Raw genomic sequence first — 27,961 nt, 5'->3', positions numbered from 1 at the left:
CCATAACCATAGCAAGTAGCCATCACCTCAGCCATATTTTCCCCAGTCCTTCACCTGAAATGAAGACATCCAAAGGTTTTCCCTGGCTTGCACCAAATGTTAAAACTGCTGGTTCTTCAGCAACACCCTGCCCCTTGGCAGGGGGATGTTAGCTGCGGTCATCACTGTCATTCACCAGAGCATGGCTGCTTTCCTTGAGCTCTATCCATCTCCACTCTTGCAGCTTTAGAAGTAGCATTACCTTTGTAAAATCACTGTCAGTGACTTTTAGTGTGTTTTCTTTTCCCATTTCTTCTGTGATGACCCAGTGTCACATCCTCTCACATCTGCTTTTTCTTGTCTTCTTCACTGGATGACGCCTGCAAACGTGTTGATGGGCAACAGCAGAGACTTGGGCATGTATTTCACGAGCCCCACATCCTCTGCTTCGTGCAGGCTGAATTTCATTGTCCTTGTCTTTTGCAAGCAGTAGCTGGGCTCTAGGCAAGGAGACACTTCCACGCTGCAAGAGAAAAAGAACATTTTTACTGCATGTTCAAATCTGCCCATGAGGGCCAGGCTCTGAACTCAGACTAACCCTCAAGTCACTCCACTGACTGCAGAGGAAAAGCTGTTGCACTGAGATGAGAGTTTTTTATGCTTTTGAACTGGTTTGGACTGGGGAGATGAGCTGATGTGTATTAGTGTTTGACCACAAAATCAGTGTCCTTAGCCTGGCTTAGTTTGACTCTCAGAAATTCACATTTCACATATGCTCCATGTGGCTCATGGACCTGAATCAATCATAGGCCCTATCTGTTCACTTCCAACACATAATACATTGCTACAATTACTATATCAATATTAATCCCTGCTATTTACACAAGGCTGAGTTCTTGCTGCCCAACTTTGTATGCCTGAGATACCCTGACGAGGAATGCAGTCTGTGGAGAGAGGGTCAGATCCACAACATGATTTAGGAGATCTAATATCTCAGTTCGTCCTTGGAAGTACCTCTCTTTCCACTGTCTCAATGACAGCAGCTTATTTAAAGTGAGACAGCCGTTTTGATTTTCATGCTGTCACTTAAAAATGCAAAGGTAGGAGAGCTTAACTCTGCCCTGCTTTCCCTGTAGAAGCAATGTATTTGCCTATGGGTCTTTTGTCATGTGTAACCAGATTAGGACTAGGACATCCCAGCAAACAGCTCTGCTGTCCTGGGAACCCCTATGGGGAGGGACAGAAGATCACAAGGGAGATGCACAAAGCCTGGCACGCAAGGCCTTCTCACCTGATCACATTCCTATAAGCTCTTCTGCTGTCCTTGTCCAGACACAGCGTGAAGGGCCTCTGTTCTGTGCTCCTGATTTTGATACTGTGTGTTTTCAACCTGTTTGCCACAGCCTGGAACAAGAGAGGAAGAAGAGCCCAGTGAGAGTCTCACTTCCCTTCCCTGGGCTGTGTTGTGACTGATGGTGTGCACACATGGGATATGAAAGGGAAAAATGACAGCATTTCTCTCGTTTTTAACCTCAGACTGTGATGCAAGGTGGATGCTTTAAAGAGGGAAGTGTGTCTCTCTTCCTTTTTCTGTAATCTCAACCTGGTCAAAGTTTGCAATGGGCAAATTGGCAAAGTTTGCAAAGGCTGCAAAGTTTGGGATGTCTGACGCAAGGCCTGAGGGATAGGGGGCATGGCCAGTTCTCCTGGGCCTTGGTGCATGTTGAGAGTCAGTGTGGGCTGCTGCACCTCAGTGTTTTCAAAAGCCAGGTGAAAATAATCAAGCGAGAGTGCTGGCTAGCTGAAAACACCAGCAGTCACTGCAAAAGCCTTCCCAGGGACTAAGGTAAGGTCCAAATCAGTTACGTAGCCAAACTGAAGGATGGAAATGAGCCTGTGTCCTGCGAGCACCTTTGCAAATCCTGACTTTCAGGTCCTGCCAAGACAAGGGGAGAGTGGAAAGCTGTTTGGGATGCATGGCTGTAGCACACGTTGAAGCCGTTGCAGCCGTGCAGTCCAGGAAAGGGCAGCAAAGCTTCAGGCCATAAGTCAGGTTGCTGTAGCCATGAAAGAGAGACTGAAGGCTCCAAGGCAACCCCAAATGAGGAAGGCACAATAATACTTAGCTCCAGCCTGACTGCAGTGATGATACATTCCTGCAGGGCAATGCGCCCTCCAGGGTCTGCCTGGACTCTTGCGTAAAACAAAAAGGACAGGAGCCTGATTGTTCAGTTCCACCTCCTACATATCAGTCTCTCTGAGCTGGTAATTAGATTCACTGAAGTTCCTGCTTCTTGTTTATGCTTCATTAAAGCATACAGCCCCAATTCCCACAGGCCCTGTGGGGTCTGAGGAGGACTCTGCAGCTGGAGGTGTGGGGCTAATGGAGTTGATCTCAACTACAGACCCTTTCTGTTCCCAAGCGGAGCCACGAGGACTACGGTTAAGCCCTATTTCTCCTCTTGTTCCTTTGGTCACAGAATTAGTCCAGCAGTGGCTTACTGGGTCAGGGTCTCCTGAGACGTGATCTAATGTGGTATTGACCAACAGGGACTTCATTTGGGGCTCTGGCTCAAAAACCTAGACTTTTCCATAGAAAATAACCCCAAAGCACCCTCTGAGCAGAGCCCTCCCCTCCCCACAGAGGGTTTCCCCCTTCACCGTTGTCATAAGGGCTTTCCATGCACTGTGAGCATCCACAGCTACTTACTGAGAATGACCTCCCTGACAAGTTGTTGCTCTTGATGATTTCAGTGATGTTCACATTCAGGCACACCAGATCTGCAACAGAAGTGGCTTGTTAGCCTCCGACCATGGCACGATCTCAGCTCAGCTCTGAGTGGGGCTAGTGCCACTTCCCTCACCAGGGTGTGCTGGCAGAGGTCCGTAGAATACTGATGGAGGCAGAAAAGGAGCACTCTGGCAAGCTCCATGAGGAGAGGGGATCGTGCTCAGGGTAGAAGCCTCAGTGACTTTGCTCAGGGCAAGGTGAAAGAGAAAGGCTGCTGCAGGAGGAAGATGCTGCCAAGCCCAGATTATGGTTATGTTGAACCCCAAGTTACAGGGAGTCCCCGGTCACATCATTCACGAGAAAATGCAAAATCATAGACCGTGGTAACACCAATATATGTACGGCACTGATTCAACCCGCCCAGCCCAGGCACAACCAACACTAAGCACTGTGGTGTTCAGCCTGGAGAAGGTGAAGGGGGCTCTCATAGCTCTCCTCAACTATCAAAGGACACAGAGCACTGGGAGACTCAGCACATCCCCTCCCCGGCTTCCCAAGCAGGAGGAACCCACCTTCGGCCTCATCGGCAGGGATGGCTTTCATCACCAGACCCGTGGAGCGCAGGGACATTGCTACCTCCTTCACCCGGTCACTCACCACTACCTGCACGAAAGACTCCGTTAATTCAGAGAGGGGCTAGACCTGGAAGGGCTGGGGGGATCCTGGGACCCAGGAGGTTGGTGCGGGCTGGATGTGGGTTTTCTCTTTCATTTTTCCTACTTAGAAAGACACAAAAGTGTCAGAAAGGAGGACATTGTAGGGAAAACCTAGATCATCTCAGAGACAGGAGGAGAGGAACAGGACAGGAGGGAGATTTTAAGCCTCTGAAGCAGAGCAGGGAGCAGTACACACCTGCACACTCAGCCCAGATATGGTACCCCTTGGTGAACTGCATAATGCTCCTAGGAAGCATTCACTGAGCAAAGTGCTACACAACCTGTATAAAGGGATTGGCTCTCAGGCCATGTCTGGGCTAAGAAAAAAACAGCTGTCTTTCACTACTACAGAGTTAGCTAACAGGCCTTAAAAGGTCCCCATGACCTCTATGTCCTCTCCTGGAATGCAATTCCAGAGGAAAGAAGGGGGGCAAAAACACTTCTTTTGGGAGCTTCATGCCCTGTTGGTGTCCCTGTGAGCGGAGACATTTCAGGCTGCCCAGAGCCCCACTTACCTTTCTGTATGTTACTGTGAGATCTATGCCAGGGCCATCCAATGTCATTTTCTTCTTGGACATGGCTAATTCTGCAAGAGCGGAAGCAGGAAGGATTGAGGGTTCACTCATCCCACCTCTCTGTATCAGCACAGAGTGGGCCCCCGTGGGGCAAGCTACCCACGGCACACTGGCTCCTCTCTCCTCTGTCTACAGAAGGAGCCAAGGCTCTGTTCATTCAGTTCTGCTATGCAAGACTGAGATCCAGAGAGGTGGACTCACTCAAGGGTCTCTGCCCAACCGCAGTGGCAAGCATCCACTGGGTCAGCCCCTGGACACCAGGGATGCTCCAGAGAAAGGGCTGGATGTGACATCTGTAAGGGACCAGCATCCAAGCACCCTTGTCCCAACAGTGGCAGCTCTAAGAAGCAGAATTTCTAACAGGGGAAACATCTGGCAAAGGGGATGGTTTTAAATCCCAGCTCATTCTCTCGACAAAAACTATGATGCTGGTCCAACTCCAGTCTGCTCAGCTTGGAAGCATTTTGTCAGACTGGGATTCAGCTCCGAAGGGGAATGGGTATGTCCACCTTTCGCCCAGTACTGGGATTCACACTTCCTGTCCATAGGGTCCCAGAGCCAAACAAAACCACAGCCTGCAAAACCTGGCTGAGATAAGGAGCTGGTGATGACAAGTTCTCTCATTTAGCTTGATGTCATGCACCTGAAAGTGAGATGAGGATGTTCAGGAAGGCATGCTGCTCATCAGAGAACGAGGGCTATTGCCTCACTGTACAGCCTCGACTGCTGCAGGCCGAGGGACGGGGCAAGCGGGAGCTGGGCAGGGAGGCCCCCACCTGGGACAGCAGCCCCAGCTGCAGGGCTGCACAGCTGTGTGTGGCAGGGACACGCACCTCTATGGGAGATGCTCTCCTGCATGCTGGTGAGCAGCTCTGTGAGGAACACATCCTCAGCCGGCTCCTGCGCTGGGTCGTTGAAGAAAATCTGAAAGAGAGGACAAATATCTAGAATGGCTCCTCCTCATTCACCTTCTGGCCCCAAGCTGGGCGAGTGACATCCCAGTGGTCTCCACAGCAACCAAGTGTGACATCACCAAAGGGAAACTATGACTTCACCAAGAGAGATAGGGGACTTCTGTGATGGAGAGAAATGATTTTCTGGGATGGAGAGAACTGATTTTTGCTTTGCTTTTTGAGGTCCAGGGGCAGAGCAGGCCTTGCCAGGGAGCCCAGTAGAACCTGTCCAGCAGAGCCAACAGGCAGTGTGCCTTGCCACAGGGTGTCACTGCTCACTCACAGATGAGCCTGTTCCCAACCATCTACCCAGAGGTAATGGAGGTCACAGGGAGCAGCTTCCCACGCCCAGCTGAGGATGCTGGCTTGGCTCCAAGAGAGGTAATGTCTGTTTGAGACACCTACATCAACTGATCACTTGAGGCTTATTCATTAATTTCTCTTCATGGACTTGTTTTGTGTAAAATATGAAGATAAAATCCTGGAGAGGCTCTTCTCATGGGAAGATCGCATCCATTTATTAAGTTCCCGTGGGACTTCATTCTCACTTCCAGGAAGACTCTCTGAAGTCAGAGAGAAACAATGTGGTCTTAACCAAAATGGCAAAGTATATTCAATGTTTCTAGATTAAGCAGGATCAGACCCTGTACTACAGCAGAGTAGTTTAGGTGCCTCTATCTGAAAACCACATCTGGAGTCAGTTCCTCTTCCCCTGCTTGAGTCACCTACTCGCTTGCTTGCTCTTGATTTCTGTCTTGGAGGAGAAATATGTGGAACAGAAATTCACTGAGAAAACAAAATCCACAGCCACACAAGCTGAGGACCAGGTGTTCCCAGTGCTTACAAGCTACAGGCCATTAATTCAAGGCCTTGTGGTGCTCTACCAGTAAATACCAAAGCTCTTCCATCTCTTTGCAAGCCCCAGTGCCAGTTTGCTCAAGTAATAGCTGCCCCTTTGATGCAATAGAATACCACACTGGCTATGGGCAGATTAAGAGGAGATATGTGCGTTGGTCCCACCCTAAGCTTTGAAGATGGAAAACTACCAGAGAAGCAGAAGGGGAGTTGCTGTTACATGACCAAATACAGTAGTTCTTTGCTAAGTTCTCTGCTCTCATATCAAACACTAGGTCTCACTCTCATGCCATTTCAGAGAAAAGCTGGCAGGAAATAAATAAAGAAAACAGTGTTTCAGGAAACCCTGCAAAGCCCCTGCAAAGTGTAGGAGAGGGTTGGCAGAGCCACCCAGAAGATTCATGTCCATCTAAATCACCTGGAGGTCCCACAGCTCCTGAGTAAACCAGAGACCAGCAGAGCAGGGAATTCTTGGGCTTATGGGCTAATCCCAAGGATCTCTTTGCTGTCCTATATGATCCTGAAATAGTTTTCCCAGAATCATTGACTCCAGCTGAGCTGTGTTACATGGAGTCACTAGATTTGGAAGCCTGTCAAGGACGGGGAGAGCTGGTGAGCACATAGATCTAGGCTAAGCCCTTGGAGCCCTTTGACTTTGTACAGCTCTGTCAGCAAGGGGGAGCGAGCCCTTGCAGGACCATGTGAAGGCACAAGATGTGTCACTCACCTTCACAGCATACACTTGGAAGCAGACAGGCTGGATGCCCATGCGGACATAGTACGCGATCACATCAGTGAGGAACAGATCAGTCACAAGATGCTTACTCGGAGAGGAAGGCTGAGGGGAAAATCACATTGTGGATCAGCCACAGTCACTTCTCAAAAACACTGTCACAAAAACCCTTAAGCCCTCCTAGATAAAGAAAGAGCAACGAGGCTGTTGCCCATGGCAATGCTCAGTTGCACTGTGATGACTCGTCAAACCAAACAGGAGAGGTGAAGGCTCGCACCCACCTACTAGCCCCTTTCTGGACGCTATCGATGGTGGATCAAACTGCCAGGAAATGAAAGCAGGGGTATTTCAGCACATGCCTCATTTACATTTTCTCTTTTGAAATTTGCCATTTCCTGTTGCTTGGCCAAAACCCCCCATGGTAGCAAATAGGTCTTGTGGGCTAGGGCAGTGTTAGCCATCTGCACCTTCCCTGGCTACCAGGCCCACAAGTCTGCAGGGAGAAAGCTTCTGTCTGGGGCATGGAGGGGCTTTGCAGGGCATGAGCTTGTTCTTGGGTATTTCAGGAGTGTTTGAGAAATGGGCCAGGCTCAAGAGGTGCTGGGGGAGGTGGGAAGGTTTCCCTCATACCATGGTGGCCAGTTTGGGAATCATGTGGCACAGCGTGTTGATGTTGCTCTCGTACCACGGGTCAGCTCGGCCCAGGTACCCAGCCACCTCGCAGAGCTCCTCACGGCCAGCGGCAGGGCAGTTCTGCGGGAGAAACACACAGTTCAGAAGATGGCAACTCAAAACACCCAGAGCCACAGAAATAACTGCTTTTCCTGGGGAAAATCTTGCTAGGAGCCAGAGGAGGCTGGGAAGTGATGCTCTCTGAGCAGCTCCCCCATACTCAGCAGACAAGGTGATGCTGCCAGCCCAATTCTTCATGGTTTTGGCCATGGCAAAGCCAGCAGCGACTCATTGCAGAGCCTAATTTCACCGCTTGGCTGGTCTTATACATCTCTTTCCCTAGGAATCTTCAGGCTGGGAGAAAAGGGACATTTCTCTTCCCTTTTTAGTGTGAGTGATGCTTGCATTGGATGCTTGCATTAGTGACACTAAATTCTGACAGTGGGTCAGTGTCTCTGCTTGGCCCAGAGAAGATGGCAAAACATTTCTTGCAGCACTTGCTCTGCTGGTGCTCAAGAACAAATTTCATTGAAGAATTAAAAGAAGAAATACTTATTTTTATAATGGCACATTCATCAGGACTTACAGCCAGCGCCAGGACAGCTCAAACTATTGTGACAAGTATGACTGTTATCACTGTCCCGAGGATCTCTGAGGGGAAGTGATTTGCCCAAGACTAAACTGCAAGGTCATGGCTTTCAGAACTAAAACTGGAGCAAACCCAGGAGACAAAGACCTCAGAAAGGGGCAACCACTTTTCCTGAGCATTTGGGAGGAAGGAAAAGCGTTGGTTCTCTGCTAAAGCTCCCTCAATGCCCCTACAGCTGGGTAGAGCTGCAGCATAGCAGCAAAACTACATGTCATTTCTAGGCTAGCAGTTATCCCCTCAGAGTGGCTGGGACAACCTGAACATCTCTGGGGCTGATGGATTCCCAAAGCCAGCCTGCAAACCCAGCCCAGCAGCCCTGGCCTGGTTCCCATTCTCCTTATTCTAGGAACTAGGCATTAAATGGATGTGAATTCCTGTAAAACCTCATGCTCCTCCTCCAAAAAACAGTCAGACGCTAGCAGCCAGCAACAAGGCCCTGAGCCACTGGGCCCAAACTCACCGCAACAGCCAATGTATTTGGTTGCCCTGTCACAACCGGGATGTGGTAGAACTGCAGGTTCAGCCTTGGAGTCAGGAAAACTCGTCGTGTTTCTCGTTTCCTTGAAATGGAAAAATAACATAACTACGTCTAAAGGTGAAGGTAGAGGAAAATGGCTCCTGGCCAAGGCTGGGCAGTGCTGGGAGACCACAGCTGCTCTGCAAAAAGGGTATGAACTGCATGCATCTACACTTCTTACATGCCTCCTTTGCCCAGTGCAACAGGATAGTAGTAATGTCCTCAGGTTCTCAGAGTGAGGAAATCCAGCAAGAGGAGATGAGCGGGGTGACGGGAGTCCCACGGATGAGCTCTAGGATGGCACCAGCTGTCCCCTCCTCACCCAGTTCTGGTCCCTAAGCTGCTGCCTGCATTGTGACTCAGACCCACTGCACAGTGCTTTCTGTGGCCTGGATCACCCGCTTGGGCATAGCTGGCTAGGAAACAATTTTTCTTTAGGATTTTTCCCTTCTGCACTGGAAAATTTCAGTTTTTTATCAGAAACTTGCCTGGTTTTATTGTTCCTTTAACTTGTTTCACAGACAGAAGGGAAAGATTCCCTGTGTTCAGCAATTGGGCTAATGAGGCTAAACAGCGCCGTGCAGCCGGCGAAGACTGACATCTTCGAGCACAGAACACCTGGGTCCCATCCTGTCCCAGATAATGCTAGAGCCCAACCACATCCCCTCCTGTCCTGGCTGCTTCTACAGGCTGAACAGCAAAGCACCCTCTTTGTCTTCCCTATCCCCAGCCCAAAGAGCCGAACAGAGGGTGGTGACCAGTTACCTCAATGAGTGGTATGCTTGGGCCAAGCGCCCCAGGATCCTGTCATCCCCTAGCAGCACGATGCGGGCAGTGTGTTGTCTCTGCAGCAGGGCCACAGGCTCTGGGGTGATGCCTGACCTCCTCTGCGGCTTCATCACCTGCTTTGCCCCAGGACTGTTGCAGCCAGCCTGCAGGAAGGCCACGCTCTCCAACGGGGACGCCTTTTTCTTAATGCCACCCTTCCTTTGGAGCCGGGATTGCTCTGTCTCAGCTCTGCAAGGCGCTACGGACTCCTCAGCCGCTGCGGGTAGGTCCCGCTCGATGCCACTGTCAGTGGAGAGCACGGAGAAGCGGGTCTGCTTGCAGCACTCACAGTCCGAAATGATGTCCTGGATTTCAAAGTTGTCCAGATCCTGGCTCAGCAGGTCCGGCTCGCAGCTCTGTGACAGCGGGCGGATGAACAGCACCAATTCCTTCCCTGGGGAAGAAGAAAGCCCAGGGGTGGTCAAAGGCAGTGTACGGGAGTCACCAAGTGCTGCCCAGGGCCTGGCGCAGGGCAGCCCTTCCTCCGCACCCCCAGACCCAAGCACCTTCTTCACACACCTCAGCAAGATGGATGTGCCAATTTTATGGCTTCAGGATCCTGGTTTAGCATTGCTGGCAGGCAGCCAGACAGCTCTGCCCTGTGACCATCTCTCTCCCACTGGCTCAGCCACCAGCCCCTTGCCTTCATGCCTCACTTTAATGTGTCCAACTGGGAGCCCTCAGAAGGGAAATAAAGCCGAACACATGCTGAGCTCTAATTCTGCCTCAGTTTCCCTATTCTTATTCAGTCAGAGGGCCAACACCTCCACCATCAACTCTGAGAGGAGTCAGTCTTTCAGTTCTATTTCCTATTCCAACACAAAGATAGCTCAATATCACTCGAAACAGGTACCTTGGGCATGTCCTCTTGCTGCCTCTCACATAGGGTCCTCAGCTCTTCTCCTTTGCCCCTCTCCCTTCATACTGCCCTGGTCTGGCCCTGATGCCCCACGACAGGGAAGCCAGGTGCAGTCAGCACCCAATGCCCAGGAGCTTGGCTCCCAGCCAGCAGATATGAAACTCATGTCCAAAGAATTGGGGCTAAGTTACACGTTTTGCACAGGTTTTCCAGCCTTGGGCATGGTCCAAGTTTACCGTAGTCCCCGACAAGGGCACTCACAGAGCTGGTCGTCTTCTGTCCAGAGGTGAAAGCTGATGTTGGGGTTGGGCAGAGGGATACCCTGGAGCTCTCCTAAGGGAGTGTCACCTAGGGGAAGCAAGGAGGCTTGTTCAAACATGGGAGAAGCCAGTTTTCCCACCCAGGTGCATGAACCCCCTTGGTACTTTGTGTCGGATGCTGGCTGAAATAACACACACTGAGCCTCCAGGGCTCTCCCATCTTGATTGCCTTCTGACCAGATCCTGAGGGTGTAATCACAGTCTTCAGCTCTCATCTAGAGTTTCCAGCCATTATTCACAAATTGTGCTGTAAGGGTGTACCTACACCATTTGGGGAAGGGAGAAATGAAGATGGGGAAACTGAGGCACAGGGCATTGAAGCACCTTTCTCCACTGCAGACAGCAGAGGGATTGCAGAATAAATAAAACTGATTCTAGTACCGACCTCCAACCCACATGGCAGGACCCCACCATTGTGGGCTATTTTACACCCATTATGGCTCCTTGAGAAGCAGTGAGACAATTTAATAGCTCACTGCCACAAAAAGGAGAAGGTATCACTCCTCTTCCTTCACTGCTGGCTGCTCCTCCTGGTATCTGGCAGCAGGATGGTTGCCAGCTCTTTCAGTGAGTTCAGGTAATCACGGACCAGCTCACAAGCACCAGGCCAGTGCAAGGGAGTACAGGGGCCTTACACCGAGAGCAGCCAGGAAAGAGGGAAACATGACCCCATTTTTACTCTGGTCTACCCCAGTTTGTGCAAGGAGCTGTGGCAGGTGGCGATGTTAGTTATAACGTGTATCCACAATGACACCACGCCAGAACAGAGAGCTGCTGGGAGTGGAAGGAGGTGGCAGAAACCAGAGTCCACTGCATTGGTACAAGGAGCAGTGCACAGCATTTTCCCAATCTAGATCCTGCCAGGACACATCTTACACCAGCAGAGCACTGGAGAGTGTGTACCACCTTCCTGGTTGACAAAGACTTCCTACGGCACCTTTTGCAAGTGGTGGACACGTCTCTGGGCTTCAGGGCAGCTGAATTAGCAGCAGGGATTGCCACAGTCTGTTTCCTCGGGTGACAAATCTGCCTTCCAGCACCACATGCAGTTTGCCATCCCAGAGCAGAGCTGCTGGGAGGTTGGGTTGCTTCAAGGAGCCAGGGTGCAAGGACCAAGCCCCGAGCCCGCTGATGAATGCAGCTAAGGTGGAGGCAGGGATGGACGGCTGGAGGAAGGCAAAGGGGAGGACACCACAGCAAGGAAGGGGTCTGCCAGCTCCACTCGAGCCACCCCATGGGACTCCCTTAATCCCACTGTGTGCAGCCAGCCCAACACTTACCTGCTGGCACGGAGCCAAGAACAGCACGGTAAATCTCCTCCAGCCTCGCCATGTGCTGGCTGCGGTCTGCATTCACCTCGTTTCCTGTACATTCGACTGCCACCACCACTTGCCGGAACCAGTGCTCTACATCGCTCGCGGGCATATCCTGTCACATAGAGCCACTATTAACACCCAGAGGTATGAAAAGAGAAGACACTCAATGGACAAGGATGTGGGAAGGCACAAGATGTGGGAAGAGGGTGAATGAACCTTGCAAAAATCACCATCTTGCAGCAGAAGACAAAAGTGTCCTCCTGACCCCGGGCTGGCCATGGCAGGCTGAAGGAGGAGAGAGGCTGGCTGTACTGGCCCCTCAAAGGCTTTTCCTCCACCAGGTTCACAGCTGATGGGCACTGCCACAGAGGCGGGAGCTTGAGAGACTCCCGTGAGATGGGAAGAGCAGACACCAAGGGCACAAACGTGTCCTTGGGGCAGAAACTGCTGAGAGCCCCTGCAAAATTGTCTGAACCACTCATTTGTGCTGCCAGGGCCCTACAGCTCCCTGAGGGAGATTTTGGAGAAAACTCATTGAATCTTTTCTGCTGAGATATTTTTGAAATGACCAGCAGCTCTTCATGCCAAAACAAGGCTCACAGAGGAGCATATATTTCAGCCACAGAGCCCAGCTTTGCTGTGCAACACTGAAGATTCAAACCGAATATTGAACAGCCTAACATTGCCCCTTCCCCCACATCAAGAAAAGCAGTTTGGGAGAACCAAACATATTTCCATCTTTTGCCTTTACGCTGGGCAAAACTGCCTAGGAAATGTGGCCAAAGTTAGATTAAAAAAAAAAAAAAACAGAAAATCCCCCTGCCCCCTGATAATGACAATCTTGCTTTCCAGCCAGCTATGGCAGACAACTTTTGCATGTCCAGTGCGAAACATCTCATCCCCAGCTACCCCCAACCATCCCTCCCATCAGGCGCTGGCAATCCCCATGGGCTGGTGAGTACAAGTGACATCTGCAGCAGTCTGATAAGAGAGTACAAAAAAGATTCCCATGCCTCTGTTTCTTGCTCCTACCCCCTTGCTGCAGCAACCCTTTTATTTTTGAAGGATTTATTTGGTTTAACACCAGCCCTGCTCATAGCCCAGCCCTGCAAGCCACACTGGGGCTACTGGGGATGGTGACCAGCAACCAGGGGCCAGGCCAGTTCCCCACTTGCTGCAAAACTGTTCCCCACTCCAGGGTGCCCAACAAGAGAGGGGCCTGTTAGAAACCCACGCGCATCACTGCAGAAATGCTGCTGATTACCTGCAGGCTCCTCTTTAAGCCACTGATGTCACAGCCCTCACCCAGGCCTGCCAGCATGGCATGGATGATCACGTAAGACATGCACGCCCGGGGACTCTGGGAAACCTGAGCAGCCTCGGTGTCGGTGACTAGCGCATTGCAGATGGCTTCGGAGAGCAGCTCCGGATCTGCAAAGATGAAAACCCTGCATAGGGCAGGTGGATGGGGAGAAAGAGATGAAATGTGGACTCCCAATTACTGACGTTTGGTGGGAGTGAGAAGCTCACATCTCCAATATCCCTAAAAAGGGGCTATTGCAGATATTCACTTTCTCTGGCCTGTCTCTCCCAGAAAAGCTATCCACTTCCCAGAACCATGCAAATCAACTGGGACACATGGGAAGAGCATGCTTTTCCCAACACAAAGCTTATTTTAGGGAGGCAGTGGATAGCACCAAATTCTGTCCCCCAATACCACATGCTGCCATGTAGTTTATGTCAAAATTGTCTATTCTATCCAATATAAATTCAGAGTTCAGGAACAGGACAAATTTTACTGCAAGATTAAAATGCTGTAACAGAAATAAAAGTAACAACATGTTCAAGGACTCACTTTTCCTGATAAGGGTACGGGTCACTTTTAAGACTTTGTTCGGAAATCACCATTCTTTGGTACAACATACCTAACAAACACAAGAAGATAAAACGTGCAGATATCAGAGCATGAGAAATAATAACACAACTCAGGAGAGCAGCTTGGTGATGTTCCCAGTAGCACTTTGGAGTTTGACAGTAGGTCTGTCAAATAGGTGAAAATATGTTGCTGGAGAGATTATGTAAGAGAGCCAAGAATCAGACCCAATGCTAAATATAGTCAAGGACAAAGATAGACCATGCTAAATAAGAAGAAAAAACCTTCTATTCAAGGATGATTTCCTGTGTTTCCCTTCCTTTGTTCAGTGAATTATGAGTTTGTGGGTGGAGTCAGAAGCAGGAGGAAGAGCCCAAGTCCCTGACTTCTCCACCTGATTCTACACTGGGGAAACCTCTGGGGGCACTGTTTGCATGGATACTAAGAGCACAAAGCCCTTCCGAATCAGGAGGGGTGTGCTTTCCCTGCACATGGCACTGGGGTAACCGAGACGCGAGGGCCCACATCCAGCCCATTTTGCTCAAGTACCTAACTACAGTGTGTAATCATTTTATTAAACCCCATGGTGCTCCCAAAGAGAAGCTCTTAGCTTAGGTGGAATGAATCTCTGCTGGAGATGCCCATCTCTCCATATTGAATCATTGATTTAGCTAAAGTCAGGTGAGGTGAAGGTGGACCTTGGGGCTCCAGACAAAATGCTGCCAGCGAAGTAGTTGTGGTGATAGTGTTGGACTAGGACTCCTGATAACCACACTTTCTCTCTGATTTCCCACCAGGCTCCTTGTATTTTATCTCCACCTCACAAGGTGTCTGACTGTTTTCAAGGATTGCTTTTAGACATTCTTATTAAAGGAGACTTCAGTAAGAGGAACTTTATTGAGCAATGTAGAGAAAATGGAAAACAGAATTGTTCCCTGGCTTTGTTTCTAAAAGGATCTGTTCTCTGCAGACACTAGCGGTATTTTAGCCTTAAAACTTGATTATAATAAATAGGTAGTGGTGGGAGAGCCCATGCTGGACAGGAGGCAACTCATTTTTAGATACAACATTCACGTTACAAAACTGAGATCTCTGAAAAATGGTGGGGGTGTAGCATGTTGGTTTTCAGACTTCATTGGGCCACAATTCATCCCCCAGAATTTACTGGGGTGCCCCAGCTGGGCACATCAGCACCCTTGGTTTCCTATATAGCTGGTGGAGGGTGTATAACCACCTGGACTTTCACCTATACAGATGACAGCTCAGGCAGCCCTTAGATGGATCTGACTCTTATGGTATCTCCACTGACAGCAGGAGGATACCAAGGTTTTCTGCTAGTAGCTAAGGCACAGCGGTTGGCAGCCTGAAATCAGGAGGGGACAACCTAGGCTTCACATCCAAACAGTTTCAAAGGTCCCTCATGAGTTTGGCCAGCCTTGTGCGGAAATCCCTGCCTGCACCTCTGCTCTGCCACATCTCACTGTGTTAGGCAAAGACCAGCACAGGCACAGAAACCCACGCTGCTGTTACCTCGAGGTCCCAAGCATTTCACTGTGCCACACATGGACAGAGAGGGAAAGCCCACATACCTGGGGCTGTCCTTTCCATTTTCAGCCTGACAGCATAGTCCAAACCAATGGTACAGAAAGGTTTGGGCAGGGTGAGCAGCTTCTTACAGAAATCATACACTCTGCTGCAAAGATCTTCAGAGATGCAGGGAGCCTGGAGAGAAAAAGAATCCATTAAAGAGATGCTATGGATAACGATCCCAAACGATGCTCTATCCTCAGAAGAAACGTCTGCATGGGGTGCCCTGGGGCAGGAGGACACAGAGCTACACCCAATTCAGTCTGGGTTTAAATACAATATATAAAATAGAACCAGAGCTTAAGATGGTTCTGGAGACCTCCAGCAATAGACACTGAAGGGCTGCAGGTACACCTTTTGGCCACGTTTGGAAAAGTGCTTGGGCAAACAGGCTTTTTCAGCAATGTGGCTCCTTGCACCATTGGGTACCAAAATATTGCCCGAAAAGGGGGTCATTTGGAAGAACTCATCACTCCCATACACATAACAGGTGCCAATGTCTCAGCCAAGTTTTCATACATCACACTGGGAAGTGCGTGGTTGAATCTATCTATCTGTGCTAGTTCCAGAGCTTTGCTGGGCACGTACTGGGATGTTTCAGCACAGGAATAAGTATGGCACAGCAAAACACTTAGGACCAGCAAGGGCTGCCGAGTGACTTCAGATGGTCCACCCTGTGGCTTCTGATTCCCCTGGATTTTGTCCCAACAAAACCCCATGGTAGGTTACCTTTATCAATGCATACATCAGTGTATGCAGCAAGGGGATGATGTAATGTCTGTAGTCACTTCTTTCAGCCTGCAAGATCGAAAAAGACAATCAGTGCTTGCCCTGGCCAGCCAGCAACTGACAAGGTGGTGAGATGTCTGAGCAGCGTCTTAAGCAGTGGAAATCAGACTAAGAGGGGAGCCACCACAGGCCCCATGGGATGTGCCATCCTCTGGCTCCTCAGTGGTTCAGGCAAATGGGGTAATGCGGGCCTTCAGCATGGCATGGGGATGATGCTCCTGGCCTCAGGATCAAGGGCATCTTTTGGGAAGAGCTGAGATTTCCAGAACAAGAACAGGCTGTGCTTCCTCCACCACCCATCTTGCCACAATTCACAGATAGTGACATGCGAGAGGGACACAGTGCCCATCCCCACATGGCAAGGAGAAGGAGGTGGCTGAGCTGATCTCAGAGAGCAGTGAGGGGACAGATGAGGCCCAAGCCCAGCTAGGCCAAAGCACTTTGGGAAACATGACTGCAGGCTGGGGCTGAAGGTATGATCCCTCCATGGACCATCAGAGTGGGAAAAACATTCCTGGGGCAGGTCCCGAAGCAGACAGGTCTTGCCTCCTGGGCCATTTGCATGAGCTGAGCCCTGGGGAGGGATGCAGGTGGGACAGGCCACACTGCTGTGGCCATAGCTGTACTGCAGTGCTAGAGCCTGCTGTAGGGGCATGAGGGCTTCAGGAGCCCGGTGCAGAAGTGTCATTTGCCACACCAAGAGCTGTACAGTGCATAGAGAACACCTGTGGTGGGACAGAAACAGCAAAAGTTTCTAACTGAGCTCATTAGAGAGCTCCTTCCATTGGAAAAATTCTTGTGGAAATATAAAACTACTGGCTGGAAATCCTCTGGAAAAAGCCTGTTTTGCATTTGGTGTGTGAGCAACTAGAGCGGACAGGGAGGAGAGAGATGCTATCGGTTCCCCATCCTGGGCCATGGGAAGCCCGCTGGATGCTAGACCCAATACAGCCTCAGCCCTTCTCTGCAACCTGGTCTGGTTGTTACTACATCTCCAAAAACAAGAATGCCCCTGGATAAACCTGGGAAAGGTATTCCACCCCATGCTTCATGGATGCTCATTTTGAGAGAGGGGGTATTGCCTGCCCACAGTGATGCTGGTGACACTGATTTCAGGGTGGTTGATGTCATCTCATCACTGGGGTGTGCAACAAGGGCTGTGTTTGGTCCTTCTCCCCTCACCAGGATGAGAAGCCCAGAAGTCTCGCCTGAGCGACCAGAGACGGATTGGGAGCTAGGGTGCTGGACAGGGAGAGGTGTCTGCCCAGGTCCTGTGCTCCCAAAGAGCCTGGCCAAGGGCACTGCAGAGGGCAAAGGAGGAAGACAGAAGAGGTGGGAAGAGAGTATTGAAACCAAGGAGGTGGATGAATGTCACAGAGCTGACAGCACACCCACAGGAGCAGCTTTATCAGCAGGGAGCAACCAGGATGGCATTAGCCAGGAAACATCAGTCCCTCTCATTGCAGCTAAAGGAGCATGCCTTCACCCAGGCAGGCTGCGCTGGTCAGGCCTCCAAGGGAGCACACTCTTCTGTTGGGAAACCTCACAGCATAGGAAGAGACCTCATGGGATAACTCAAGGCAATCACCTCTGGGGCAAGCACTCCTTTTATTTCCCTTTTAAATAATGTCCTATCTAGGTCTGGCCCTAATGGAAATGGACTTACAACAGCATGAAAGTGCCTTATACTGGCCAGTGTTCTTCTGCCCTCCTGTAACTCTGTTGGACCACATTTCCACTCCTAGCAGAGTGGCGTTTGGGGGAACGGGCCATGCCATATTGTCCTTGCTTGGTGCAGGTGCAGGTTTGTACCAGGGCAGGCTCAGCACAGTGAATGGCAGAGGGGCATCTGCGACTGCTTCCCAAGAGAGCGCTGATCCAGAGGCTGGGCTGAGAACGTGGCTACAGGTGCTGGGATGAGAGCAACCCACACAAGAGGCAGCAGAGATGGCTGTGCTGTAAAACATCCCTGTGCACACAGGCCAGGGGAACTGGGAGCAGAAACTGAGCTTTCTCTCATGTGAACGAAAGCATTGAGAAAGCGCAGAGGTCCATAAGGCTGAGAGGTGTTTGGAGCTAGTCTGGAAACCTTTCAGCTAGATTATTCCCATCAAATAGATGGGTTTGTGCTGAACACTAGTATGCCAGCAAATTATGAGGAGCCAGGGCTTATTGCTTCCCACATACAGCCCATCGCAGAGCCGCAGCAGCGGGTAGCTGGAGCTGTGATGCAGAGCAGAAGGCCCTGCTGCCAGGGGAGCCCGGGCAGGATCTGAGCTTGGCCAGCCCTGATCCCTACAGCATAAACCACACCAAACCCTGGACCCTACAGTGACAAATCTAGCATCCCAGTGGCAGGGAGGGATGTGCTGTGAATCTGGCCCCGCTTTCGGCAAGCATCATCTCTGGTGCGCTGAGGCAGTGGCTTGGCTCCTGGGCCATGTGAAGCACAGAAAGTGTGCAGAGCTGGCGAGACGTGAGAAGACTCGACAAGCCAAGGATGGCCAAGCGGCTGACAGAGATCCTCACATTGATGCCCTAGTGCTTAGGGAGCTTTGCTCCAGCATCTTTTTTCAGGGATGATGTGCTGATGGCTCTGATTTAAATTGAACTGATGACAACAAAGCTTTAGAAATGGTCAATAAAATGAATAATACTGAATTGCTGAGACCAGCTGATACTTGCCCAAAGCCCTGGAGGAACTCAAGCATGAAATTGCTGAATTATTATCTGTGGTTGGTACTGACTGCTCAGGGCTGCCACACTGCCAGAGGAATAAAAAAAAATGTGACACTAATTTCTAAGAAGAGCTTCAGGGAGATGAAGGGAATTATAGACCAGGAGGCCTGACATACCTCCTGGGCAAACAAAAATAAGAGCAGAAGAGCAATAATAGTTATAATGGGGAGAAACTGACATGGCTTTTGTAGAGGAAAGCAGACCTCAACCACATTGGAGGAGTCTCTGCATCCATAGCCATGGATAATGTGGGTGTTCCTGTCTATTTGGATTTAGAAAAGCTGCTTGATAAATATCCTTCCCCAAGGCTTTGATGGAAGCTAAATTACAATAGCGTGAGAGGAACAGCCTGCAAATGGACTCACTTACTTAAAAGGTGAGAAATGAAGATTAGAAATAACTGCTAAATTTTCCCAGCACATTGATGTCTGCATGGGGATCTGTGCTGGGCTGACATGGCTCAAGTGTGTGACACAGCAGCGTGGACAGAGCGAGGTGACAGCATCTGCAGAGTGTGCTGAGTTACTTGGGGCAGTAACCAGGAACAACAACAGCACACGTTGTAGAAAGCTCTCCCAGCACTCAGCATCCACTGGTGGGAGACGTGCAAGCTGAGAAATGCCAAGCAAGGCACATAAAGGAAAACAGCCCTGGCTTTGCATGGGCGGTAATGGGCTCTGAGCTCTTGGATATTGAAATTTAATGGATTGAAAAAAGCAAAGCAAGTGTTAGAAACTGTCACAAAAGGAGTAGGGGACAAAGCAGGGAATGCCACTGTGCCCTGTTCATCCACAGTGTGTATGTGTGCAGCTCCATCCCTTCAGCTCCAAAGTAGAAACAGCAAAGATACAGAGAAAATGGTATGGGAAGGTTTCTGCCCAAAGGATGACTAACAGGGGCTCTTCCTCTGGGAAAGGGAGGGGATGTGCCCCCCCCACGCATGGAGAGGAGAAAGTAGAGGAGGATCATTAGCTGTTCCTCCTAACATCAGAATGAGAAAGCTCCAAAAGAAATTATCAGGCAGACTCATAAGAAACAAAAGGTGCTACCTCTGCACATGACATCTAATTAAACCATAATAGACCATTAAACTGGTCACCCCAAGATGTGGAGGATGCTCTAGTTCAGAAAGTGACAAATCAATGAAAGGAAACTATTCTGGGAGGAGTAAGTGACATAAAGGAGAAATTTCCATCATTTGAGGCAAAGCCTGTTTCCCATGGCAATGGGCCAGGCTATAGCCCTACCCTGGTGTCCCACAGAGTTTTTCCACTCTTTGCTATGAGCCATGGTCCCCAGCTGGGCCTCAGTTGCCCAGAAACACATTAGCCAAGATCTTCCCAGAGGCACTGACTTTTGGGGCTCATAGGGAGAGATGGGGATGCCCCAAGAGAGAGTCAGGCAGAACCTTGCTGGTACAGACGAGTTCCTGATGCTCTGCTCCCCCCAGGCACTACAGCAGCACCGAGGGCACACATTGCGGAGGGGCCAGCTGTGGCAGTCAGGAGAAGGCAGCACTCACCCTTTCCAGCTCTTTCACCAGGATCCCAACCAGGATGGAGCTGTTATTGGGATTCTGATCAATCTTCTTATGCAAGGTCCATCGCAGCATCCCTGAGAAGTGAAAACCAAGAGAGGTCAGGTTGCCAAGCAGGGAACTGATGGGTCAGAAGCAGGGTTTGATAGAGGAATCAGGAGACCTGGGCACTATGCAGTACTCTTGCTCCATAAAACAGCCATTGGGATGCTGTACTGGCATCACTATCAGAGCTAAACCAGTGCCGTGATTCTGAATGCAGTATTAATGTATCGTACCTGAAACACCATGGGACTTTTGGGAAAGCATAACAGGTAATTTGCAACGCCCTCTCTCTTCCAGGAGCTGGAAATAGCTAAGTATGGAACTGCAGGGCTTGCCCATACTTCCATCAGGCTAGTGTTAATATGGAGCAACTCCCCAGATTACAGCTACTACCAGTGCATCTCAGGTTGTCATCTGGCCCTGGTTAGGGCTTGACTGAGGCAGGATTCCTGAGCTAAGCTCTCCCTCTTACTCACTCTCTGCTGTGAGCAAAATCATCAGTGTTTTCAAGTCCCACTTTTCCATGTAGAGATGATAATATAGAGCCAGGCTGTGAGCACACAAATGCTCTTGAAATCCTGGGAGTGAGCGACTAGAAAAAAGCAAGACCGGGCAATGGACTAGAAAACATCTTAAGTTTCCTTTCAGCCTCTGTTCCCTCTGCTGCTGTTTATTACTGCCTGGTTTCACAGCCTGCCCCGGGGAATCTGGGTTCCTGCCAGTCCCAGCACACAGCACCTGAACTCTGGCTGCCAATAACTCACACTCAGAGCAAGGACCATGAAGCTTCTCACTTCTACGGATGTCAAGGTTCGTTCAAGGCAAAATCAAATTTAATTAACTGTAAAATATTCCATGTGCTCCAAGTAAAATCAATTTTTCAAAATCAATTATGTTTCCTAAGGCTGTAACAGTCCAGTTGCTGGGTCAGCTTTAACAGAAACACACAGATTTCAAATGACTCTTTATCAAGGAGCCTAGCAGTGCATTGCAAAGTGATATGCCCACGGGGAGATATGGGGAAACTGAAGCACAGAGGTACTGAGTTGGACAGGGCTGTGCAGAGAGTCAGTGTCAGAGCTGGGAACAGAGCCAAACTCTATCATTTAATGTTCCACCTCAACACTGGGCCGCTCTGGGTGAGTTAAGGGCGAAGGAGATGTAACAGAGCCATGCGGAGGAGGGATGAAAGCTGCTGAGGTTAGTGCGTGACAGACACCAGGAGTTTGCCAGAGATTTAGCACCTCTGGGAGCAGACTGGAGACTTTAGAGCAGCTGTGAGGAAGGTGGAGCCACCCTGTGTCCCCTGGCCTTGGTGCCACCTGAGAGAGGAGGAACAGTGCAGGGTCTGGGGCAAAGCAACACCCAGGGAGGTAGCGAGGGTGATGGCTGGTGCTGAGCCCTTCTGGGGCCCCCGTGGGAGCTGTGCCAGGCCGTTCGCCTTACCTCGGTCACACTGGAAGGCTGGGTGGTGTCCGTCCAGCTCTCGCAGCAGGGTACGCACACGGCGCAGGATGTCCGACTCCACCTCTGGGGAGACGAAGGGGACGTGAGCAGCGGAGCCAGCTCTGTGCCTGCACCTCTTGGAGACCTGCTCCCAGAGATGTGCCCGCCGGCCTGCACGCGGATGGGACCCAGGGTGGATTTGGCAACAGGTTTGGGTGTGTGGTGAGTGCAGTGACTCCCGGCCCTGCTCCCTCCCTGCTTCTCAAACCTGAGAGACACTTGAGGAAAACAAGTCAGAGCATTCCCCAGGGCCACCGGGGCTGGAGGCTGAATGGCCTCCCATGAACTGGTGGCCCATACAGCAATACTGAAGAGCAAAACAGTCTTGTAGGGACGTGACAGTGGAGAAACTCTGCAGAGAACTTTTCATGTAGGTAAGACTGCAGACTCCCTCTCTTCCTTTGTTCAGTAAAAAATTACACGTTAAAAAAAGAAGCTATTGAAAAGAAAGTGCAATTTGGCACTATGAAAGACCAGAAACACTTCTGTGTTTTGGCCACACACCACAGAACACCGTGTGGATTTGGCCTGGCTGGGAGCCGCCTGGGGAGGGGAGGCAACTTTCTCACAGGCACCCATCATGAGGAGCACGCTTACGATGAGGTCTGTGCCTACAGTTCACCCCCTTGTGGGAAACCCACACAGAGCCAGTCTTCCTGGGCATTTCACTGCCTCCCTTCCACCCTCACAGCTTCTCCCCAGCATGAAACCACCCACCCGTCAGCTCCTCACGCCTGTGGCATGGCCCCACACCTTGGGGCCTCGGCTTGCCGAGCACCTTCCGCTCCCTGACGCAGGGACCTGAGGCCGGTGCTCTTGTGAGAAACATTGTCTGGTAACCACCATGCATACTTCTTGTACTCTACAGCATCAAAACCAAACTACATCCTGACCTCGGACAAAAATAACGGTCTGACAACCTCAGACTCTATTCGGGGTATGACTTGTATGTAGGGTGAGCACTCATGATCACAAGCGAGCTAGCACGTCAGCTGGCTGGCCACGTGCTCTGAGACACTGCAGATGTAAAATAAAAGTCAGCCCTGAAGGCATGTGGGGTATGGGCCAGGAACGATGCAGGGTCCCTTTGCTCCACCATGGCCTGTCTTTGTTTCCCTCCTTGCACTGGGCTTCTCTTTCCCCATCTGCAAAATGATTCTTCCTCCCTTGTAATGAGAAAAGCACTATACAAAGTTCAGGATTATTAAGTGATGTTCTCCATCTGCAGGAGGTTATAGTCTGGAGCAGTCAGAACGTGGCTTGATCTGAGGACGGATCTCAGGTATTTGTGATAACTGCATCCCAGTGTCCTTTCCTGGTGCAGTTTTGTGCATCTGTGTTCACTGATGGCACCTGAACTGCTGTCAGCAGTGACTAAGCAAGTCTTGCCCATGTGGCAAGGATGCAAGCAAGGAGCTATTTGCCCAGTTCCTAAGGGAGCTCAAAACACATACTGCCAGGTGTGAGCTGTCTCATGCATGTGGGGTTGCCTTTGGGATTGCTGAAATTACCACATTCCCTGCCTAGCTTTGCTCTTGAATTTGCCTGTTTCCCCCTGCCTCCTTCCTGCCCTGCCCACAGCTGGCACACAGGGGAGTCATTGTGGCACCCCAAAGTTGCCACCATTCCCACCAGTGATGCACAGCAGGTGAACTGCAGTGAGGCAGGAGCAGTCTTCCCCTCACAGCATCCTTGCCACCTTCTCGTCCTCAGCTCCCAGGGCAAGCAGCATGTCCAGACTCATGAAGAGCCTCTCAAAGCCTCTCACTTGCTCCCCCCAAGCCCAAGACTGCAGTATCCAGAGTCCAAGGAGAGGGGGACCAGGGCACGTGGGCAGCAGACACAAGACCTGCTTAAAACAAGGTGCGGAAATGCAAACCTGAAGGTATTGGGGATGTCCTGGGTACTGGGTCACCCCAAAAACCAACACAGTACTCCTATTTACTGGCCCCCAAGGAAATGCGTCCCATTAGGGATGCTTGTGCAGAGGATTCATTCAATTCAAGCTTCTTCTGCAAAGGAGTATTTACTCCCATGACTTCAGTCAAGACTGTGTTAGAAAACAAGCACGTACTCAGGTTCAAAATGGTCAGAATGTGCTGCTGAAGTTAAGTGTGCATGTGGGGAAAACCCCACCCCTGCTGCCATAGTTCATGCCATTGCACCCCCACAGGTAGAAATTACAGAGCAAAAGTGTCCAAGGAATTTTTCTCATTTTGAAGTGTTATCTGGGGAAGCATCAGAATTTTGCTTTGGAAATTTGTATTTTCTCTTCTGTTATTTTCTCTTATGTGATTTTATAAGGCTCCTGAATTTTACTATTATGTTTACTATTTTTACACTAAAGAATTACACATCATAATGGACTACTTGAAATATCCTATTCTTTCTATCTGTGTATATTTTCAATTACTATGGGAAGTTTTTTTCTTAGCACTGATATAAATATTATGTCCCCTTTTTCTAAATCAAAGAGACTGCAGTCATGGTATCTTGAGGTTTCTTCATGGGGAGCAGAATGTCAAAGCATTTGTTCCAGTATAAACAAGAGACCCTTTGATCTAAAAACAAATCTCAACCTACTAGCAACAGCCATTAGTGACTTAAAAATGAAATAAAATGCTTCAGTGTTTATATCCTGACCTAGAGGTGCAGAAAGACTGACAACACATTGTGAAACAGCATAAAAACAAAGCACAGATGGGAAAAAACATACAATAAAACATGAACCTGTTTTAAAATTCAGATGTGAATGTTTTCCAAACCTAGCATTTTCAAAGTGCCCATTCTACGGGAAATCTCCAGGCCGTTCCTCAGTCATTCCATGTCTCATTTCCCATCTATCAAGCAGGGTCTTCCAATACCTTGTGCAGTTATGGCACACGTTGCACGATATTACTCTGCCCAAAGACAATTATCCTTCCCTCAATAACTATGTATTTCGCAAGTGGGGAAATCAAGGTGGGTGAATCATTCAGGTGGGTATCACCACAGCGCCCCGGCTGCCCAGCCCCCTGCCAGCCCCAGCGGCAGCTCTCCTGCCCCTCCACATGAGGTGTCACGGACCTGCGCTCTCCATGGCCAGGCCAAGGCTGCAGCACGGGACAGGCACGGCAGTTGTGGGGCGTCTCGGACAGCAGCGCGAGTCAGCAGCTCCCTCTCACTCCACTCGGGCATGGCCCTGGGTCCTGTGTCTCACCTGCAAAACAAGGACACGATTGGCTTAGCTGGCGGTGGAGAACAGGCTTGGTCTGAGCCTTGGGAGGTGGCACGCAGAGCCGCTGGGACACCACTGGTGCAGGGCAGAAAGCCAGGGAGCACTGGGGTAGAGGATGCTCAGCGAGGGAGCAATAGCTCCAAGGGCAAGCACAGCATGTGTCAGGGCCTTCATTTTGCTGGAGAAAGCTTCAGCTTGGAGCTGAGCCCCTCTGAACTTCTGGGCCTGCTTCTGGCCCCGCTTTTGGAGGGAGAAGTCCCCCAGGGACAAGCACCCGCATCGCTGAGCAGGGCATAGGGAGACTTTCTGTTCCCCAGGGTTTCAGAAGAAATATTCAGGTTAAGTCAAACTGAGTCTGAAATCTAAACTCCAAACAGAAAACAAATAAACAAAAAAAGAGTTAAATTTCTATGAGGTTTCTATGCTTGTTGTCCTGATCTGCTCTCATCCCGCAAAGCACCTCAGAAAAACAAGCCCCAACGAAAACTTGGGAGCAGGTTACGCTCCGGAAGGAAGCCAGTCTGGAGCCGGACAGCTTCCCTTGCCACCAAGTATTGTTTTCTTTGAAGAAAGAGGAAAAAAAAAAGAAAAGAAAACAAGAGCTGAGAAGGAAGGAAAGGGGGTTTGCCTGCGATACCATCACCAGCTGGCTGGGGAGCCCAGCACGGGGCAGCCCTGCTTGGGGAGGCAGAGCTGACACCAGCCAAGCCATGCGCAGAACTGGGACACGGCCAGGGAGCCACAGGAGCAGTCCTGCCACAGAGAGGCATCTCTGATATACTCCATGGCAGCAGCTTTTCAGCTGCTGAGCGGTCCCTCAGGGCCCACGGCTCTGGTGCTCCGTGGTCCAGTTCTCCCAGTGCCCACAGCTAGGCAGCATCTCCCCAGCGCACTCCCCGCTGATGAGGCACACCAGCAATCACAGGACTGTGGTGCATGTATTTAAAGCCTGAGTGACCTGGAATACTTCTTTCAGCATTTCTATATTGAGATTTTTCAGCCAGCAGACTTTGTCTTCTCTTCTTGCAATTACGAATGACAAGCCCCCAGCCCGCCAGCTCTGAACTCTATGATTTTCCTGAAACATCCACATTTGTGTCTGATAATGGGTAGCCCGTCTCCAGCTGTCCTCAGACTGGCACAGGTAGCAATTACAATAAAGATCCATCAGTCCTCTGGGTCCATCCAAGCACAGTCAGGCCATGGGCTCTCACTGATGCTCATGTTTTTGCTCTGTTGAACATCCAAGTAGGACCTAAATTTGTAAATATCCACTGCCAAACCCAACAGATCAGCAGCTGAAGGGGGAGATGGATGAACACTGGCGGGAACACCCCCAGCCTTGCCATACACGACTCGAGTCCCCAGGAGCATCCTGCTCTCAGCAGTTTTCTGAAGCTCATTAAAGGTTTCCTGCAGCAAGTGAAGTTTTCAAAACCCACCCCAGGCCCATCTGGCCTTTATTTCTGGCTCTGGGTCTGGAAATAAGACCTGGCACCGAGCCAGCGTGGCGGATTTCCGCTTCTCTCTGGGCAGCGGCACAGTCGTGCTCACCGCAGCAGGGGAATGGACAGCTTCCAGCTGTGAGGGCAGCTCAGGCAGCTTTATCTGAAAGTGCAGAGGCCAGAAAGCCAGAGAGGCCAGGAACTAATTACAGCAGAAATTGTGCCACTCCTTGCACACCTGAGAGGCAGCTCTGTCCAGGGCCATGAGCAGGGGGAGACTCCAGCTCTGCCCTGGCTCAGTTGGACACCCGATGCCAATCTGGGAGAGCCAAACATCTTTCCAGTACATGGATACCACTGCATCAGTGGACCTGGCTCCCAAGACAGCCAGCATTGAACCCTGAGTGCTCTGAGGTGCTCTGGGGGTGGGTGGCGGGGCAGAGGGCTTTTACTAAACTCAGCAAACCATTTCCTCTTCTGCACCCTCCATGGAAGGAGCCACCTGAACACAGCAGCACTTCCTGTGGGTGAATCGTGGTGCTGCCCACAGTGTTTTCCTCTTTGCGGCATGACACGGTCGCCCACTCTCCCCTTCTCGCCCACTCCTCCAACCCCCCAGCCAGGCAATGGCCCTGCTTCCCCTTCCCCTAATGCCTTCTGCGAAAGCGCGGCCAAGCTGTGCTTGGGGACAGGGAGGTGGCAAGGGGACAAAGAGGCTGCTGGCAGCATTTGCTGCCAAGAAGACACACCAGATCCCTCACGCCTCAGGGCTACCTTGATGCTGTTTTATTTTAGGCAGTCCTATGGCTTCCTCTTTTCTCTGTTTTGTCTTGTCAGCAGAGTAACAAATGCACCTGGCCTCCCGCAGCAGCTCAGGCTCTGCAGAACCACAGCTCTGCCGGGCAAACAGCATCCTCACACCCAGACCCAGGAACACAGCTCAGGGGTCCAGCTTTCACCTGGGACCCTGCCAAGACATCCATCCTGCTGGATCCACCATGCAACATAACCCCCTCCTTCATCCTCCGCCCTCCAGAGATGTTCAGCAGCCTCTTGTGCAGAGCGGTGAGCAAGAGAAAGATGCTCTCTTGTGCTCCCTTCTGTGCCCACAGAAGGACCGCCACGCTAGCAGCCTGCACCGAGCACCATTCATGCATCTTCTGACACATGGGGCTTTGCCTCTGGAAACAGAAATGGGCCATGCCTCCAGGGATACCATGGTCTGGGCCAGAGGAAAGTTCAGTTAATCCTCCTAGTCTCAGTGGCTCAAAAATTACAGGTTGCCCTCTCAAATCATTGCTACAGAAGGAAACTGACTGATTCTCCTAACCCTTTGCTTGCACAACCTGCAACTTTAAGAAGTACACTAAATATTGTACAGTAGCATTACTTTGCTTACTAATTTTTTGTCACTGTGGTTCTCAAAGTTATATTTCCTGATGGGAAAAATACTAAGGTCACCACCAGCTCAAGAGACCAGCACTGTCACTTCTGAGCAGCAAAATCAGTGGGCTGCCCAC

General features: G+C 50.6%; 1 protein-coding gene across 1 annotated transcript; it reads right to left on the bottom strand.

Moving 5' to 3' along the window:
- Window positions 1-216: 216 nt before the first annotated feature.
- On the bottom strand, window positions 217-24,879 carry PIK3R6 (phosphoinositide-3-kinase regulatory subunit 6). Its single transcript, XM_067308298.1, has 19 exons — window positions 24,846-24,879; window positions 21,720-21,803; window positions 20,214-20,305; window positions 15,893-15,961; window positions 15,166-15,298; window positions 13,559-13,628; window positions 12,968-13,151; window positions 11,668-11,815; window positions 10,329-10,415; window positions 9,146-9,602; window positions 8,309-8,423; window positions 7,173-7,295; window positions 6,537-6,647; window positions 4,835-4,925; window positions 3,942-4,012; window positions 3,283-3,373; window positions 2,690-2,760; window positions 1,271-1,383; window positions 217-502 (listed from the first exon to the last, which is right to left on the bottom strand). The coding sequence occupies exons 1-19, from the start codon at window positions 24,856-24,858 to the stop codon at window positions 346-348; spliced, it is 2,280 nt and encodes a 759-aa protein (XP_067164399.1). The 5' UTR covers window positions 24,859-24,879; the 3' UTR covers window positions 217-345.
- Between the last annotated feature and the right edge of the window lie 3,082 nt (window positions 24,880-27,961).

This window comes from Apteryx mantelli, chromosome 19, assembly GCF_036417845.1.
Source record: "Apteryx mantelli isolate bAptMan1 chromosome 19, bAptMan1.hap1, whole genome shotgun sequence".
NCBI classification, from domain to species: domain Eukaryota; kingdom Metazoa; phylum Chordata; class Aves; order Apterygiformes; family Apterygidae; genus Apteryx; species Apteryx mantelli.
Note: the sequence above shows the minus strand (reverse complement) of the source record. Positions and strands in the feature narration are given on the sequence as shown.

Bases quoted from the DNA above. Each gene is read 5' to 3' on its own strand.
- PIK3R6 (XM_067308298.1), bottom strand. The intron at 13,152-13,558 runs GTGAGTCCTTGA...TGCCCTATGCAG, and splicing joins CCGTACCCTTATCAGGAAAA to GGTTTTCATCTTTGCAGATC. The intron at 11,816-12,967 runs GTAATCAGCAGC...TCTATGTGACAG, and splicing joins GCTTAAAGAGGAGCCTGCAG to GATATGCCCGCGAGCGATGT.